The sequence below is a fragment of the Falco naumanni genome, chromosome 6 (assembly GCF_017639655.2).
Source record: "Falco naumanni isolate bFalNau1 chromosome 6, bFalNau1.pat, whole genome shotgun sequence".
NCBI classification, from domain to species: domain Eukaryota; kingdom Metazoa; phylum Chordata; class Aves; order Falconiformes; family Falconidae; genus Falco; species Falco naumanni.
The window spans coordinates 56,097,992-56,117,218 of NC_054059.1; the positions used below are offsets into that span (position 1 = coordinate 56,097,992).

Consider the following 19,227-nt stretch of genomic DNA (forward strand, 5'->3'; position numbering starts at 1 on the left):
ACTTTCCATGTATTTGGATATTTATGTCCAAATTCAGTATTGTGGTTGGATGTGATGCTAGTCGTCTACTTTGGGCCCGGAGGTGTACCACAGACTGATATGGCCTAATCAGACAGTACACGTACCTTTTACAAAAGCCATGTTTTTCTAGAAACAGTGCCTTTCAAATCCTTTTTACTCAGGAAACCACTGCTACCATTATTTGATTTACTCCTCAAACCATAAATTAGACTGAGTATCTAGAGTAGTTTGACTACACTGTATATGAAGCCAGTAATTTTGCAAGTATCAGGCGCTATCAGAGATAATTCTGTGACTTTTCTTCAAAATTACAGATGCTGGCAAGAAGAAAATGCGTTAGGCATCTGCTCATAAGTCTTTGGGATATTAAAATCTTCAGGCAGATCTAAAAGATGCAAGCAACAAAAAAAGGAGCATATTGCTGATGGTAAAAAAAAATGTCTCTTTTTTTATTCATGCAGTGTTTTTGAGAAGCTATGCTGGGGACAGGTCAAAGAGGCAGAATATCCATGTTCTATTTCTGAGTATTCCTGTTGCAAATTATACTTGCTGTTTATGGCTTGCTTTCTTAAATGCAAAAAAACGCATCAAAACAAAAGACACCTCCCCCCACCAAACCCAAACCAAAACAAAAAATACCCCTTACCTTTTATTCTTTGCAGGAAACTATATTAATGATGAGTTATAAAGTATCATTCTTCTGAAAAGGCTGTGGTCATATAAGCCAAGAGCACCACAATTCTCGCTTATATTTAGGAATGTGACAGTGATAAACAGAAACTGGTTTCTGTACTTAGGTTTAAGCATTTTGGCCCCCGACACCTACTCATTTTGTGAAAGTGTTTTGAAACCACTAGAGGGATCACTGTCCCTCACTATGAGGGATTTCTGACACTAAACAAATTAGCACCACGATAAGGGTCTCCTACCAAAATGGTCATCTTGAAAATAAAAATACTGCTTGTTTTTAACAAATGTTTTTGAAAACACATAGTAGGCTCTGTAAGAGCAAGTTAATTGTTTTTCACATCAACATAGCAGTAAGGATATAGTAAGTTAAACTGTGCTATGAGCACATCCGAGGGCAGATTGTAGTTAACGCAGCCTATAAGCATCACAAGATGTATGAAACAGTTTACAAGTGGTACACACATAAACTGAGCAACTGTATACTCACACAGAACACTGGTTATTTGTATACTCCCAGCGATGATGCTGAAGCCTAAGAGGAATGCCCTTCAATTTCTGTCAAGCCATTTCACAAACCTGCTTCATAATTTTATCATTAGCAATGAATGGCTCCCTTACCCATCCAGTATTGCAGATGACTCATTCAGCTGTGCTGCATGGTTCTCAGCTTGCAACACTTTTTCTGGAAGCATCCTGTCACGAATTTCTTGTGATAAGTCATCTATTTTGTCCTTCAGCTGATCAGACATTGGCTGTATCTTATCTGCAACACCTTCTACATACTGAAAATGACAAAAGAAAGGCAATCAAGCAGCTGAATGAAGGCACTCTGTAGCCCTTTATATATATTTTTTTCTCCTTGTGAAGTATTACCTCATAACTTACCTATGCATTAAGACTTCAGGGAACTAATATGCAAAGAATAAACGAATGGCTGGACTGCAGAGCAGAGGGGAGACAAAACAGTATCTCAAGAGCTACTTGCCTCTCTTAAGCTTTGTAGTTTTCATTTTACAATTAAGGAACTGCACAGTTTAAAAACATATAAACTCTAATTTGGATTTCTTTCTTAAATGTGGATGCATACATAAATTGTCATCGTGCTTCACAGTAATAACTAACCAGTGATGGAAGTTTCATGTTTCAGGACCCTTTCAGTGACTCCAATGTATTTTTGCTTATTAAAGTATCTTACTAAGAACTATACTCTTTGAAGGCCTGCTATTCCTGTTCCAGTAAGCTGTCTCAAAGTGTTTCCTTTCCCATTTTCTCCAAAAGCTATATTTCCATTCATTATAAAAATTTTCAATGCAAGCTTAAAATATTTCCAGAATGAACCAATGATATTTCAAGGTGTTGGGGTTTTTTTTTGGTTGTTTGTTTGTTTGTTTGTTTTGTGTGTGTGGAGCTAAGGCATTGATCTTAAACTCTGTTGATAAAACTTTTAAGGCAGAATTTTCAAACGCATTATGTAAAATGAGAGTACAATCCTCTCTTCTCCCTGGTCTGCCTAGACTTAAAATTGTTGCCACAGGCAACAAATTATTTCTGAAGCTTCCTTCTGATGTGCACACACAGTTTTTGAGCAGATAAATCTACATCTAGATCACAGAACTGCAGTGAGATTGTGAATGGGTCTGTTGCATCTGCAATTGAAAAGATAAGAGTCAGCAGTACTATCAGAATACCATATTTATAAAAGAAGGCAGAGTCCATGAAAAATTATGAGCTTATGATCTTTTTGCAATCCAATGAATCACTTAAATCTCAAAGTTAATAATTTTATATACCAGATTAGCAACAGAAAAATTATTTCTTCCAATTCAAATATTCCAACATTGATAAATAAAAAGAAAAATAAGGTATTACTTTAATTATCTACTTTGCTTCCATAATGATGCTTCATTGTACTAATTCTCAGATGAGTATAATATAACACTCACCTCTATCGCTAAGGTGATTTCATTTGCAAGTTTGTTGACTTCATTAAGGACTTCGTTTCCTTCCTGCAAACTTTTTTCAACATCTTGTCTGCCATCTTCTACAGCTTGCTTCTTTTTCTATAGGATGTGTTCACACAAAGAAAAATGAGTTGTTTACTGGAACTCATGTTCAAATACCAGCATCCCAATACAAGACTGCATTTTTTCACCATACCACAATGCCACTTGTGGAATTCTCTGAACTTTCAGAGCAAAGATAGTGGTGACAATAAAATACATATAATGTAAGATATCTTTTCTTTGTCCTCCTGTCACAAGTTTTGTAACCCTCTCCCACACAGTAGGTGTTTTGTGGCTCTGTAGCAGAGGTAACTGACTGTAGTACTATTGCAGAATGAATCAGGAAGAAGTCAGAAATCCTATTCTTTACCCAGATGTGCAAGCTCCTCATTTTGACAACTACCTTCTCTGGCTACGTAAGTAAAATTTAACAAAATACTCTGCTGCTTTCCTATTTACGTCCACTGGTGTTTCACTAACTACTGAATGTAAAATAAAAGATGATGGTTAGAAGCAATCTTAGGATTCTTGATTTTCCAACTAGTAAAAATACTGCATGTTGTATAGTAAGGATGGACTTCTGAGTAAGGAACTAGCAGTTTCCCATGCAAGATCCATTGAGTGTCACAGATTACTTTGATAGGAGACTGTGGCTTTCTAGCATTAAGAGCACTGTGATGGCTTCTTGGACAAAATAAAGCAAAAGAACTCCTCAAAACAATCAGGTGGGCAGGACTGCTGGAAAGGGTGCCTTTCAGGCACTCTGATACTGTGATGCAAGAATATTTTAAGAACTGAGATAGCAGGTAATTTCTCTAACCTTTATCCATCCATATTTGGGAAGAAAATGCCCAGAACAGAGATGATCTAACTTCTTTACAGCACTGTATTTCCTTAATTCAATCAAGCCCATAAGTCTCTGTTGAGAACTCGGGTCTCGGAACTCTAACCTCATCATTGTACATGAGGTAAAAGCTCACCAAGGTACAAACAAAGTTGAAACATTTATCTTCATTAGGTTGGCTCTGCTCTTTACGTCTTGGTTAAATGCTTGTTAATGTACAGTATAATGTGCTCTTTAAGTCTCTGCAATTTAAATTAAATCACAAGCAGACCCCTCTGTTATGAGGGAGATCATTTATAACAGCTACTAAGTACAGAGGATAGCTTGATTTATTACTCTGTAATATCCACATACCCCCTTCAGTCTTCTTCCCAGGGGCTGGAGAGAGAGATGAAAGTGTAAGTTTTCTAGGAGCAAATATATGACAGCAAAGATTATAACTGAACTCCTATTTAAGTCTTGAGCACAGGATTTGAATTTTACATGACTATTTATACTGGGATGAATTCAATTTCCTCCAGAATAATAATCCAATGCACCCTCCCCTCAGTGTTTAAAAGCAGATGATGTTATTTTGATAAAGCTGTGGAGTAATTCTACTTTTAAAAGCCAATGCATTCCCTCATTCTGAGGAACATGTTTTCTTTTAATTACATCAGACATAGTTGTATTTTAATAATATTCTTGTTTTAGTTATATTTTTGTGTCAAGATTTAATCATGCAAAGTTTCAAACTTTGATCAGACTCCAAGTAATCAAGGATACAACTTGTCAGCACTCACCTCTACCATGGTCATATTTTTTTGGTTGACTGCAGATAAACGCTCAGCCTCCCTAATTTTACTTGTAGCTTCTCTTAGCAGATCTCGAGCATCATCAACTTTGGTGTGGTAGTTTACTAGCTTGTCCCGGACCTTATTTTTGAGGTCCTCATTTTTCTCACTGGGCTCACCAAATAATTTCTTCACCTTGTCCAAAAGATCTTCTGCATTCCTGCAATACATGGCCATCCATGAAGGCACTCAGCTCATATTCCCTACAGTGGATAATCTGAATATTCTTAATAACATGCAAATGAAATAGACTTCTAAATTAAATCTCAAAGTAACTTTCAAGAGAACACATGCTTAAGACAGTGAAACAACAGTTTTCTTAAGCCCTTTATTAAAGAGGTTTTCAAACGCCGCTAAGGTCCTATTTATGACGTAGAAATTATTCAAATATTCGCCACTGAAAAATGTTTTGTCTTTTTTTTTTTTTTTTGTAAGTTGCTGTTCTTGAGATCTGACTAGTAAAGCAATGTTTTCTGAAACACTTCAACTTGACAAAAAGATTTCCCTCATTCACGGTCATGTGACATGTGACAAAGTGGCTTCCTACCTTGAACTGAGGAGGGTATGTAGATACACCTGATTTCAAGATGCCTTGGGGCAGACAGGCTGCTCCAAACAGTCAAAAATCATAAATACTTTCCTGTGAAATAAACAACCCTGAGAATCCTTGGATTTATGACTTCCAGTAGCCAAAGAATTTTGCTTATCTAAAACAAATTCTAGGATATTTTTATAGGACTTTGGCAACACAGAAGTAGATAGTTCACAGGTGCCTGCTTTTGGCACAGGATGCAATGTTGATCATCAGAGAGGCACTGCACCCAGTTTTAAAGGATGGAGTACTGGAGTCTTTATGCCCTGTCATTTGCCTGCCATTGAATCAGTGTCATGTAACATGTAACAACAGTGTTAATGCAATGATATGACAAAGACAGGGGAAGGGGGAAAGACAAGAAAAAAAAAAAAAAAAAAGAAAAAAAAAAGGAGGCATTTCCAAAACAATGATTTAAAGGTAAAGAAAAATCCTAAGTAAACAGGAGTCTGTAGGATAGATAATACCTACAGAATAAATATATCACACGTTTACCTAGAACAGATGGAGTTTTTCTTCCTGTCTCATTATGGCAAAGTGTTTGAAGAAGTTGTGTGGAAAAAAGAACTGTATTTTCTGAAAAAGCAGTTTGGCCAGTCTATACTCAGTTCCATTAGAAACCTTCTAAAAATAAACACATAAATAAATGCACACAAAAAAATAAAATACCTGAGAGGTGGAAAAGAGAGCTGCCACTGGGCATAATTTGTATGAGGGATCTGAACTGGAGCCAAGGAAAGCCAAATTGTGCCCTTGACCTTAGCTTTGGGATTTTCTGAGATGGACTTTTACCCCTCTGCCCTGCCTTTTGTTTTGATGGAAAAAAAAAAATGGTGCTGTGAATTTGCAACTTCTGAGGACAAAATATTTAATCAAAAATTAAATCCCAGTATTGACAACCTGTCACAGAAGAAGAATAGAAAGGAATTCAGAATTTCTCCCTTACCTCCTCCATTGTTCTTCGTATAAGCAGCTACTGTCTTACACTTCTAGCAAATTTTGACACCCTTATGACTCTGCAATACTAGAGGAATAGTACAAGACACAGGATTTGCTTTTTATGTCCTTGTCTCATAGTACAGTCCAAACCACCTATCTGTCCAGTAGCTTGCCTCAAAATTGCCCATTGGTTCTCTAAAGATAACACTTCCATATTGACCCGTTGTGCATTTTCCCACTCTGCTCTTTCTAAGGAGGTACAAGGCAATAAATCTGCTCCATGTAATCCCTTGCTTTACGTGCCAGAATTTCTCTGACTAGACTGTACATTTCTTGAAATACTATCTTGTACTGTGCTACTTCCACTGGATAACTTCCTAGAAAAAGAACAAAACTATACAAAATGTTTGAAGTGTTAGAAGAAACAATCACAGATCTGGCGTAACACCTGGAATGCTGTACGGTTTGAATCCTCAAAATAAGTACAAGGCAACAAAAGAAGGGTTTGAAATTGATTACAAAATGATTTAAAAAAACCCCAAAACTGTATACATATAAGAGTCTACATATGTTAGAATTGTCCTATCTAGAGACAAAAATAGGACTATCATAAGTAGCATGGATAAGGTGTTCCAACTGTCCAATGTCTTTCCAAACACAAAAATGAAAATATCAGGAAGCAATATCAAAACACAGGAGGCGTATCTTCAAATGCTGCGTGGCTGAGCTATACAGAGCATTCTTACAGGAAATTGGATGATAAAGTCCACAGTGGCTGAAAAGCCATCACACAAATTTACGGAAGAAAAAGTCACACAAAAATAAAGCTATTCAGCATATTAAATACAAAGATAGATTTCTGGCTCAGCATCCCTTGATAGCAACTCAGTGGCGTCCAAGAAAATGTCTAGGAATGTTACAAAATATTGACAGATATTTTTCGTAAGTATGAAAATCAGGTTGGTTTAGGACAGAAAATGGTGTATTTTTAACATGCTCTTTTTAGAGAGAAATTATTGACTAACGTGCCACTTCAGTACACGAAGGCAATCAGATTACAGACTGGATTTGAAAAGTCTGAAGGAAAATAAATGAGGGAAAAAGCTGCACATGTTAGAGAAGTTTTGCTGTCTATGAAAGCAAGAAGACTTTACTTAATTTGTCTTCATTTAACTTTTGAGACTTCAGAAAATATAGGAGAGGTAAGAGGAATCCACCCATCCTTGTCATTCTGTTCTTGGATGGAATTTTGAAAGCAGAATACAATCATTGCCAAAAGACATTTCACCAAAGAGTAAACATGATTAACTACTTTCAAGTGATCACAAGACTTGCAGAGCTATTAAAAAGTAAATATTCCTATATGAATAACAATGCATGTGAGCATAGTGATCCACACACATGCATGCACACAGAGTTTTAAGAAAGATTCATTTTTCTTCATCTTTTTTCCTTGTAGAATGTATCCTATCCACTATCTTACTATATTACTTAAGCAGTTTTAGGACATTTTTCTTTAAGAGGCAGTACTTTATAAAAGAGTTTCAGAAAATACTATCTAGGGACCTTTCCTCCCCACCCTATAACCCACAATGGCTAATTCTCATTCTGTTGAGTTCACTGCCAAATTTCTTGGGTCTCAATGACTGCCTGTGAAGAAGTTATCCTGTCCCTAAGATAAACCATACAACTTTGATTGAAATCAGTACGTATATTCATGTATTTCTTAGCATAAAACATATTCCTTTATCAGGAAATGAAAATACTTACTTTGCACATTTCAGGAACACTGGTAAGAAGGAAAGAAGTTCTTTCCCTCAAAAAAAGCCCTACTCCTTTACCTACTCTAGCTATTGGGCTAGTCTGACAATTTCATGTTGGCTGTAGCATTTGTGGACTAAGAACACCTTGTTGGAAAGGCCTCCCCCTAGTCTGCCCCAAAATTGCAGGTAGCACTTTCAAAGGTTTAGCTACATTTTTCTCATCCCTACTTTTTCCTCATTTATTTCTATGTGTGAGTGGAGAACGGACAGAAGAGGCTCAGTGGAACCAGAAGAAAAAGCAATAAAACACTACTGAAAAATAAGTTTGCAATATATCCTTTATCAAAAGAAAAGAAAGCAGAACCATCAGAATTATGGGAAGAAATACTGTAATCATAGGATTTTCTGAAAGTGATCCAGATTACAAAATGTAAGATAGGCAGTGCAAATCTGATTCTATACTGCTTGGAATTCTTAGCTAATCTTGTATTCTATTTATGTCTCCTTACAGTATGCATGTGCCTGATAACTGACATTTTCAGGCCTGAATACCTCCATCCCAGATAGTTTTCTGAGCCATCACAACTTCAATGGTCCACGCAGCAGCTCAGCTGGATTACCTGCTTGCTGTTTGCTCTGGTGACGTGCTAAGCAAAGCCTAGCTTTAGAAATATGCCTGGTCTGACTGATGCAGAAGTAACAGACTACCAAAATTTGAACTTCAAGCCAAGTATTTTTCTGGATCAGGTAAGTTTTAGGCATTTTGCAAAATGCTTTATAAAAAGCTGTCAATATAATTATATGTACATATATAGTTTTTACTTTTACAAATAGCTAAATAACCAAACCTTAGGCTTCTGAACTGTGGCACAGAGCTGGAATATTCTTATCTACACTATTCTGTGTATGGCAAAATACATCCTTTTGAATGTCTATGCTACTGGACAAACTTTGCAGACAGATAATATTTTTATTAGTAGACCAATTAATTTCCCAGACCCCCACCCCCCTCCAAGTTTCTATACAGGCTTTTTAGTGCAAAAGCCATTCATCAGGTCTGAAGCAGAAACTGAAAACTGAAAAAAATTGCTTAGAATTCTATTAGAAACATTGCTGGTACCTGTGGAGCTGAGAAGTAATTTCCTAGGGATTGCTTTCCACATATGTAAGCATTTCCAGAAATGCAAATGCTACATTAATAGATATGAAGTATTAGACTTTGCTTTCCTTCACATTTCTGTAAGCCCCAGCTTGAAAACTTGGTTGGAAAAGATGACAATCGTATTTACAAGAGCCAGATGTTATCACTAGGAGGTTGAAGACAGAGGTCTCTACTCACTTTAACTCATCCTGAGCTATTCTTTCCTGCATATTCAGCTCTCTGCTTCTCAATTCTGAGATCATTCTGTCAGCCTCGCGCTGCAGTTCTGGAAGACTCTCCTCCAAGGCCTTGTCGTGGGTTCTGAGTGTCTCATTCAGTTTTATAGCATCTTCATTTGCAGCTGCAGGGAGGCAAAAAACAAGTTACATAGGGAGTTAGTAAATAAAAACAGAGAGGCTTTAAGCATCTGCCTATTAACTCTATCAGCAAGTAGAACGCAACTTGCACTGGTTATTCCTGCTGTGAAATATAAAGGATGGTTAATCCAATGATCAGTAACAAATGAGAAAATGTTCTATGTTTTATCAAACCTTTTATTACAGCTCACTTTTAAGCACAATAATTAAAGTGAAAAAGTCTTTATATCCAGTATAAGAAATATATTGCTCCCCTCCTCCCCTTGAAAGAAAGAATTTGCACTGCTGAAACAGCAGAAGATAATCTGTTATATTGCTTATAGAATTAAGGAGCAGGCTGTACAAGCAATGAAAATTAGATCTAAATTACTTTTAGAGAACTTCAAAATATGTCATTTTTAGTATTCATACTTAACAGTGCTAGGAAGAATTAATTACGGGGAAGTTTTGGAAAAAGAAGGAGAGAGAAGAGGAGTAAAAGACACCCACAGATGTCTAAACCCACTCATGTTTAGAAGCAGATATCCAGAAATGGCAAGGAAGGGAATGGAGGCTGGAACATATGATGGTACACTATAAATGTGTTATGTGTTCGGAGCAGTTGAATTATTCCTAACTGCTAAAGCTGTACACTGATATCATATTCAAGGACTGGCTAACATCTTTCTGCCATAGCACACCACAAGATACTAAAATATACACGTTCAGAAGCAACTAGGTAATTTCCAACAATCAGTTCTATCTTCAATTTTAAGAAGTACTGCTGCCTTTCCATAGGCACAGGGCTCCCAAGTAACTGATTTCTCCAAAACAGTAGAGTTTCTGGTTACACGGCTACTTCCTAATATTTTAAATTAAATCTTTAACTGAAGAAATTAAAATCCGTCTTCCAAACTTCAAATAAATAAATATTTCATCTACACATTCTGTAGGTTTAGAACAAATTATGAAGAAAATTCTAATCTAATTATTTCTTGATTTGGTGGTAAGAACTGAGATTTGCATTTTTAATCAAGAGTGGTTACGTGTGGGGTAGTGAGGACTAGAAAAAGACTGTTTCTCTTAAATGGATCATGGATCACTTCTGTGCGTCATGTTATGTATCATTACTAAGCTACCTCAGGCCAGGAATAGGCATATATTCTTTTTAAATAAAAAAATAATCTAAGAATAAATAAATAGTAATTTAACCTCCCTGAATATTTACCTTAAAAGGGAAAATGGATATGTTATCTCAGCTTTTATTAGGGTCAGGAAAATTCATACCTAGCTTTATCTTTCTCCTCCATCTTCCTCTTCTCATAACAATCTTTGATTTCTAGTCTTAGTATACCGCAAACTTTCGGAGTCCAGTAGTGGTAAAAGATTTGGATGCACTGACATAGACAAACACAAGGAGGTGCAAAGCTGGGAATATTCTGTAGTTAAGAGAGAAAACTAGCTACAGGTACTCGGAAGTTAAGAAAGTCAGCAATCAGTTCAGTAGAAATGGGTCAATGGTCAGAGCATGGTCATTATAACAAATCACTCCAAACTTCTCACTTGTAATAAGGAGTTTTTATAGTTTCGAGAATTCCTTGATTCCCTGACATTTAGGGAGGCAACTATCTGATCTACAATCATGTACTTCTGAGCACTGCCATTCTCAAGCATTACCTTCAGTCAGTGGAAAGAAATAGGTCCGTCCATGGCATTTCATCCTAAACTTGTTGCCTACAGGCAACAAGTACTAGTGAGCTCAGGACCACAGATACAGTCCTGCATTCCTAGAGAACCAAAGTACTATAAGTTTCAGAAATCTGTAATCTAGGGATGGGGGACAAGGAATGGGCATAAAGAATACCTCCAAACTGGTTGGCCATCTCAATCAGAATAACGCAAGTGAACATAAAGTTTTTAAGGAACAATCTAGTGATGTCTCATAGGTCAAAAAGAGCAGAGTCAGGAAGGTATGGGGCCAATATGCAGTTAAAATGTTGTCAAATTTTAAAATATTCTATGAATGGCTCCAACATAAAATGAAAGTTTATCCTCAGTTTTGGAAGACAGTGATCCTGAACAGGAAGGTACTTGAGGATGGCAATCAGAAGTAAGGGTATAGAAATTACCACAACCAGAGGAAGAATATTTTGAGAAACTCAAGCTGGAATGGCCAGAGAACTGCCATTCTAGAAACTTGAAAGATCTGGTGCATGACCTGACAAATCCAGGAAGAAGACCGTTTGACTGAGAACAAGCCAATGTAGTGCCCGTTTTGAAGAAATGGGAATTCCACTATGGCCTGAGAAATTGCTTTAAAAGTAAGTGAAAAAAAGGATGTGGAATAAATGATTGTTGGTTTATTTTTATTTTTTTCCCCCTAAAGGTAGCACATATCTTACTATAGTGATTACTATCAAATCCAATTGAATATTTTCATTAATGATTTTGGGGAAAAAGAAAAGAAAGTCTACTGATAAAATATGTTTATGAAGAAAAGTTGTAAGACAGTTTTAGTTGAGTAAAATTGGAATGCTATGCAGAAAGAACTGGATGACCTTCAAAACTGAAGTAATCTGACAGGATCAGTAGAAAACACAAGGTTGTAAACTAAACAACAGAGATTTCAGCTGTAAACTATGGCTTTGCCAGTCAGATATAAGGTATGAATGAGAAGGACACAGCTATATTATGAATCTCCAATGGCACCCAGCTGTGAAAAAAAGGAAATGCTATCCCAGAATGTATTAGGAGAGCTGACATAGGCAGATTTTAATGTTACTGAAGTGCAAGACAGTGAAGCAACCTCATTTCAGTGCTTGCTGCCTGTGCTCAGGAAAGATGAACTTAATTTTGAACAGAGGAAGGGGAATTATACAAAGGTGAGCCAGAGATTTGGGAGAATGTGCTTTAAGGTGTTTTAGTCTAGGAAAAAAGGGCAAAGGGGGAATATGATTCTTCTCTACAAACATAAGTTGGGGGTGGGGAAAGGACAAGGAGCACTAGGGAAAGGAAGAAAATCTATTTGAAGTAAAGGACGAAGTTGGCAAAAGAAAACATGATGATAAACTAAACTTGAATATTTTTTTTTAGCTAGAAATGAGAAAGTTTGTAGTTATGATGAGTTCTGAAACTGCCTTCTAATCAGATTTTGTGTACTTGTGGAAACTGCTTTGAAGATGAGGGTTAGAAAGTTTATGATAGCAGGGGAGTGGATGCAGCAACCCAGGAGGTATCTTTTGGTCCTGTGCTCCTATATTTCATCTACTCTTGAAAAGTTAACTTGGCCTCTAGGCAAACACATTGATTTTAAAGTCTTTGTCTACTTCTAAGATATCACATAAATTTATTTCACCTCTTCGATGTCTTCAAACTCTGTACTTTCTATTGCTAAACCTGATCAAGGAAACTTTTGTTTGGGTTACAAACACTGGGCATAAACTTTGAGGAATAAAAAATTTGTTTAGTCCTTGTCATCCCAAATTCATCGTGAACTGAGGAACCTGGTCTTTTGTTTAAAAATTATCTTGAAAACTTGCTTACTTTTTATTGTTGCTTTTCCCACATTTACTTCATGTCAAAGTTGCACATCCTAAAGCTATCCTAAACCGCTGCTCAATTCAGCTACAGGGCACGTATGGGGATGTTACACGTGGAAAACAATATAAAATGTACTTTATAGCACCTGGACAAAAGTGGAAGATTTCCCTTTCAATGAGATGGGACTTCAGAAGCGTAACTACTGAAAATAGTACTGTAGGGGGAGCTTTCAGAAAGAAAGAACAAATAAGTATTTTTCAAGTAGAAAGTCTGTCTGTGGTTGCCAATAATTTTCATATTTTTCAGTCATTATTTTATTTAATACCCTCATACAGTATATAGGTCTTGCTTCTCAAAGCCATCTACAATACTTCTGCTCATAAATCTTTACTGCATTGTAAATGCAGGGAATCGGCTTGTGGAAGAAAGAGAGTTGGCTTTATGCTACTGCTTAGGTAGGGTTAGGAGTCACTTGGAAATTCCAAGTAGCAGATGTTCATTAACAGCAAGCAGTAATGTATTTTCGAAGTAATTTTGTGGAATTAAGATGAAGTGTTAATGTACCAAATGCTGAAATTACATCAAGCTTTTTCCCCAATACATGTTTTTAACTGGTTTGAAAATAAATAAAAGCAAAGCCCTCTTAGCTACTTCATCATAATAACTTTTCTTCAAATAACTGCAAAAATCCTGAAGGAACATACTCAATGTTCTGCTAGTCTTTGTTCATAACTACAAATACACTGTTTATATAAACTGCATCTGTTGCTTGAAAAAAGTCTGAAGATAGCTGACTATAGTTTCTTCACTCAAAATTTAAAGCATATGACATTTCTCAGTGAATAAACTCTTCCTTGCTGTCTCTCAGACCTTCTCCCCCACCATCCTTCAGTTTTCTTGAGAAACAATCAGCGTATTTTTCCAATACCTTCAGCAGCTTGGAGAATGCCTTTGACGAACTGTCCAAGAGATTTCGCTCTGTCATTAGTCCTCTCAGCATCCTGCCTGGTTTGCTCACCATCTGCTGTCACCTTGGTAGCCTAGTGATCCAAATTCAGGAAAAGTATAATTAATGAACAGGACAAGGGTGCACTGTGGAATACTCCTACTGGCTGAATTTATGTATAAAACTTTCCTCAGGCAACAGGCAATCAATGAATTATTGATCAGATGAACGGGAAATGACATGCTCTGTTCAAGTACACAATTAAATTTTATTACCCTTCCCTTTAAGTGGAAATTGGAAGGCTTTATTTTAGGTTCTGAGAAACCCTAGTTGTGTGCAACAGCACACAAAGAGAAACAGCATGAAATCATTCACTAAATTTGCTTAAAGAAATGTTGTTTGGAACCTTTTAAGGTTAAGATTCATCAGGGAATACTTTCCATAGTGTCAGAATTGTGCAATTTTCGATTGACAAAGTGCAGCAGATATCATGACCTCTTTCCTTCCTCCCTGGAGGCATTCTCAAAGAGATCATGTCAAGCAAGAATAATTTTAAATCAATACATTAATTAAACCAAGAAAGAGAAAAAGAAAAGTTGTTTTTTTCAGCTCTAATGCTTGAAGTTGTTTGTTTGCAACGTATTGGGATGCTCAGTAAAATTTTAGCTTTGTGTATCTAAATGCTTTATAATTGTGTTGAATTACAGCAGCAGTAGGATGAAGACAGGTATCTTCTGCAGATCTCAAAAACATGCTGAGGAAAGGAAACATCTTAACACGTTCTACTTAGCTCTCAAGGTCCTTATTCACAAAATGGACCCAATTTTATTACAAGGAAGTTACAATTTCAAGCAATAAAGCTTGTCAAATTGTATTGTAAAGCAGAAAAACCCCAAAACCAAAAAAAAACCAAACCACCCAGATTTTTTATTTGGGGATTGCACATCCATGAATGTCTTGAAGCAGGGCATTCTGCACTTTCTGGTCTCTGGGAAATGGCTAGAAGGTCAATAATTCAAAATGAACTTAGGTTTTCCCTGACTTGAGCTGTACAAACTGTTTTCGTGATTACAAGCCCCAACCCTTTTGAATAATAGTCAAAGAGAAATAGTATCACTTTCAACACATTTATTTTTGCCTGATTAGCTTCCAGATGGAAGCCCTCAAGATACCTCAGGACAGCTGGGTTTCTGAAATGAAATCCCTGGAATTATCATATCACTTGCAGTTTTGGTCTACTGTAGAGTAGTTATTCTGAAAGTAATTTATATGAAAATCATTCAGATAAATAGAATTATACAGGAAGAATTAAGAACTCACGCTGACTGGGGGGAGTTAGTTTATTTCATCCCTATATCAGCAGAAGAACATAGCTTTCACATTTTACATTTAATCATGGTATTGGTTACTTCCACTTGGATTTACAAAACCCCTTTACCTGCATAGCTACAGAACTAAAATATTGTCAAAGTAAGCTGTAAGAGACAATTTGGATAGTAAAAAGGCAAAAATACAGAATGATCTTGATGGACCACTGCTCTAACCCAGCTTGGCATTTCTGATGTCATTTCATTCTTCATGTAATTGAGAACTACCTTATTATTTATTGTCAAATCCTCCACAATCAGCCTTTTATTCTTTGGATTTTATTTGCTTGGAATTTTCACATTCACTTTTATTATATTCTAGAATATTTCTAAGTCCTTTACTACAAATGGTGTTTTATAACTTACATATACTTTTCTTAGTTTTGATTACTTTTTCCACATTTATGTTAATTCCAGTTGGCTACTTTAACCTCTCAATATTTATGACTGAATGGCATGTACTGTATTTTTGTGCACATTAATCTGTCATCAAACAGTTTTCATTTCCTCTCAGTGACAGTTCTCTTTAGTACTTAAATCTCATTCAGCTCCACTGAAGGATTTCTGTATTTTGCTATAATTTGCTGTGCTGAAAAATAATCTTCTGCTTCATTGTTTCGTCTAGCTTTTAGTCCATAAATTAAATTAAATGGCAAACATCCTTCACACTTTTACCTAGCCATTCCATGGCTAATTAAATGTTTCCATTTGTTAATAAAGTTCTACTCATTTTCTATATATTTAGTTTACTACAGGTCACCATTTCTATAAGGTCAGTCTTCAGCATCTACTAACAGTGTAAACAGGCACAAAAACCTCTGGGGTACCAATAAGGGTCAGGCGGACTGGACCTAGAGCAAGGGTTTGGAATGAATCTTCAAGAAGTCCTGACACAAATAAGACCTTTTGGCATAAAGGAGATCTCTACCATGGAAATAGAGTAAAGTATCCAAGATCAATAAACTTGCTTTGGTGAGGTTCGCAGCTTGTACTTAGTGATGAAGGTTCCATGGAAGGCTTTGCCCCAATCTGAAGACCATTAGCCACTTAGCAACTTCGACTATTAACAAGTATTAGCAATTACCACATATTTTCATTTTGGTTGTTTGTGTGTTTAGTCTGAGGTCTTACCAAGCCGTAAGAAATTCCTCTGAATGGCATCTGGAGGGGAGCCCTACAGGAATTTCTCCAGCTAGTGAGTTGTAGACCACAAAGGAGGAGTAAACAGAAACATCACTGTACAGATGGAAGTTCTTGGCTCTCCCATCAAATGCTTCCAACTATTGGAAACTAAGTTGCCTTTACTACTGCTTCCAGAAATTTCTGAGCTTGAGAAGTTCAGTGGTATGGGAGAAATGAAAAAGTTTACAAAATTAAAAGAGGCATTTCAATCAAGAGGACTAATTCTGACCCCTGTCTTTCCTGAAGACTCCGTACCTAATTAGAAGGGAAGGGGGGGTTTTGACTAAAAGTAGTGAGCTGAAAGCAAGTGAAAAGTCTGAGGTCTGCCTCTGGTGGTAGATGTGGGAATGAGCATGCAACCATGTAAGAACGTAATTAGTGCAAGAAAGATGTGAAGATCTGTATTGCAGAGTGAATGAAGGAAAGAATATGATGGGGGGCGGTGGGGGGGGGGGGGGGGTGGGGGAAGAGTACTGCACTGATGTAAGAGATGATGGATTGAAAAGAGACCACAAGGAAACAAAACCCCCAAAGGTTTTATAGTGACTAAACACTATTATCTTCTACACTTTACCTCAAAATGGATAAATTGACATTTTTTCATGGAAATAGACTCCTTACTAACCCTCATCAACCTTTTTCTTCATCACTACTGGTTTCACTTTGAAAATTTAGTGAGCCTTCAAATCAGACGCAGGGAAAATCTTTGCTATCTATGGTTGTACCATGTGCTCCAAGTGCTGGCCATTATATAGTTATTGGCTATGTCTTTATTCGGAAATGAGACTTGAACATGCTGCACCAGGATTCAGCCTTCTTTCTTGGACATTGCTCGTATTTACAAACACAGAAACAAAAGGGTAGGACCTGCCACCAGTTGATAGTCCCCAAATATAAAAACCCAACTGCAATAAGTTAACTCTCTATAAGGATAACTGGAAACCATCAGACTATTTACTCATTGCAACAATATAAAACTGCAGACAGGGAAGCAGTGATAATCCGACCAGCACACTAACTCCCTAAGACCACACCTTCAATATTTTTCCTTCTAAGATTAATCTACAGGAGGTCAGAATTTGCAACGTTATTTTAGGTCATGTCTATGGGGGGGATTAATTTTAATTTTTTTTGAGTGGGGAGGTGGGGGTGGCAATTGGAAAAGATACTAAAAAAAGCAACTATGCAAAGGAAAAAAAAATGTCTTAAGAGAAGACTAAGAGATCTTAATAGAAGAAATATAATCTTCTCTGCCTGTAGGGCTGTCACAAGTTAAAAGCCCACTTAGACTTAAAAGTACCATAATAGTTATTTCTGGCAGAAAAATAAAAGATCAAATAAAAGTGAAAAAACAAGCTTTCTTTAGACTTACAGTGAGAGTATGTATAGATGCCTGTGCATATGTGTGTGTATAGACATACATATGCAAACACACTGCAGATGCTTTCTTACCCATTACCTATAATTACATAGTTTTTTTCAAAATTGAATATAATCCACACAAACAAACCAGTTTTTCTGAGAACTTTAGTTCTGTAAACTATGAACAATTTTAAGACACTATGCTAAAACTGTATGGGGATAAGGTAAATTCTCTCACCTGTATATTCACCAATACAGTAATTTATGTATTTCTTATTTGGCTATTTTAACACAGGGAAGAACTCCTCACTAACATGATTTTTGGTAATCCTTCATAATACATTTTGGACAGCTGTTTTTATTGTGGCTCGTGCATTTCACTATTTTGTTCTCCACTAGGTGGCACAATTTATATTATTTTCTTAGACAGTCTTTTCCTGACCAAAATAAGGTCTATATCGAAATAAAACTTCCTTAATAAGAAGAGTAAATAGCACATCAATTGAAATCCAGAAGACACACTACCCTCATAAATGAAATATAGAACACATACATTTAACTAAACTCACACACCTTGTGCATATATTTGAATTCTCCCTTTAAATATTGTCCCCATTTCAATTTTGCCATTCATTGACTCTTAATGAGACCTTGTTATTTGCTAAACCAGGAATTCCGTTTCCTTGCTGTACAATTTCTTCAAAATAAGTGAATCAGGCTCGGCTACCATTTGCTCTACAGCTCCTGGAGAAACAAGCCAATACAACAGATAACCCAAAATGGAAAATGAAACTGCAAAACAGCAAAACTTTTCCTGTAATTTGCTTGAGATGGCTGAGCACTACGTAACTCTAAGCGAAGCCAGGTTACTTGTATTGCAACAAGCAATCTTAGAACAGGAACAGACTGAGAACTATTGTGAGACGGTCAGGCTCAGGAGATATGAAAGGGAATATGATGATGTTGCTGATACAGAAAGCAGATAGACTTAACAGAGACAGTACTACTGTTTGGAAGAAAAGGAAGGAACCAGGCGGTTCAGTTTCCAAAAGCCTCAGCTATTCAAAGAAAAACTCCAGATATGCAAGAAACTATGGTAATCCCATGGGTTTGTGCCATTAGGTTTGTAACATAACCTGCAGCTGAAGTCATGGGAAAGCCCAAAAATACTGTATCAATAACTATCTTTCTTTTAAGTGTCAGCTTTTCCAAATAAGTTCACTCTTGGGACCTCTGTATGAGCATTATAAAGTTTTCTTACATTATTATAAAGTTTTGCAGAAAATGTATCTCAATATATTGGCCTACAAAAAGAGGTTGTTCGAGGACTAGCTACCATTTCAAACACTGAGACTGAGAAGCATCTTATACTTCAAGTTTATATTCAGAAGATTTCTGTAATTTTGCAGCTTTAACCAAACCCATAGACCCCAACGTGATCACAGACTTACTCTTGCCAGCAGTTCATCCATTTCTGTCACCAGGGTATCCAGATTTTCTCGTGCTAGCTGAAGAAATCTCTCTGGTGCTCGCTGAGGTGAAAGCAAATGCTGTTGGGGAACAGAGGAGGGAGAGCGAAATTCTGTATTTAATGGATCTCAGTGCTTCCAAATATTGTAGAAAAGCAGCATCAAAAATTTCCTTTTCA

General features: G+C 36.6%; 1 protein-coding gene across 2 annotated transcripts in view; it reads right to left on the reverse strand.

Annotated features, from left to right (window-relative positions):
• The window catches only part of LAMA2 (laminin subunit alpha 2), a 376,489-nt gene that overhangs the window by 74,624 nt on the left and 282,638 nt on the right, over window positions 1–19,227 (reverse strand). For both annotated transcript variants that reach the window (XM_040599010.1, XM_040599009.1), the window contains exons 34-39: window positions 19,031–19,129; window positions 13,651–13,762; window positions 9,025–9,187; window positions 4,341–4,551; window positions 2,655–2,771; window positions 1,330–1,493 (exon numbers count right to left, since the gene is read on the reverse strand). In XM_040599010.1, coding sequence (XP_040454944.1) covers window positions 1,330–1,493; window positions 2,655–2,771; window positions 4,341–4,551; window positions 9,025–9,187; window positions 13,651–13,762; window positions 19,031–19,129 — 866 coding nt within the window. The remainder of the gene's footprint in view (window positions 1–1,329; window positions 1,494–2,654; window positions 2,772–4,340; window positions 4,552–9,024; window positions 9,188–13,650; window positions 13,763–19,030; window positions 19,130–19,227) is intronic.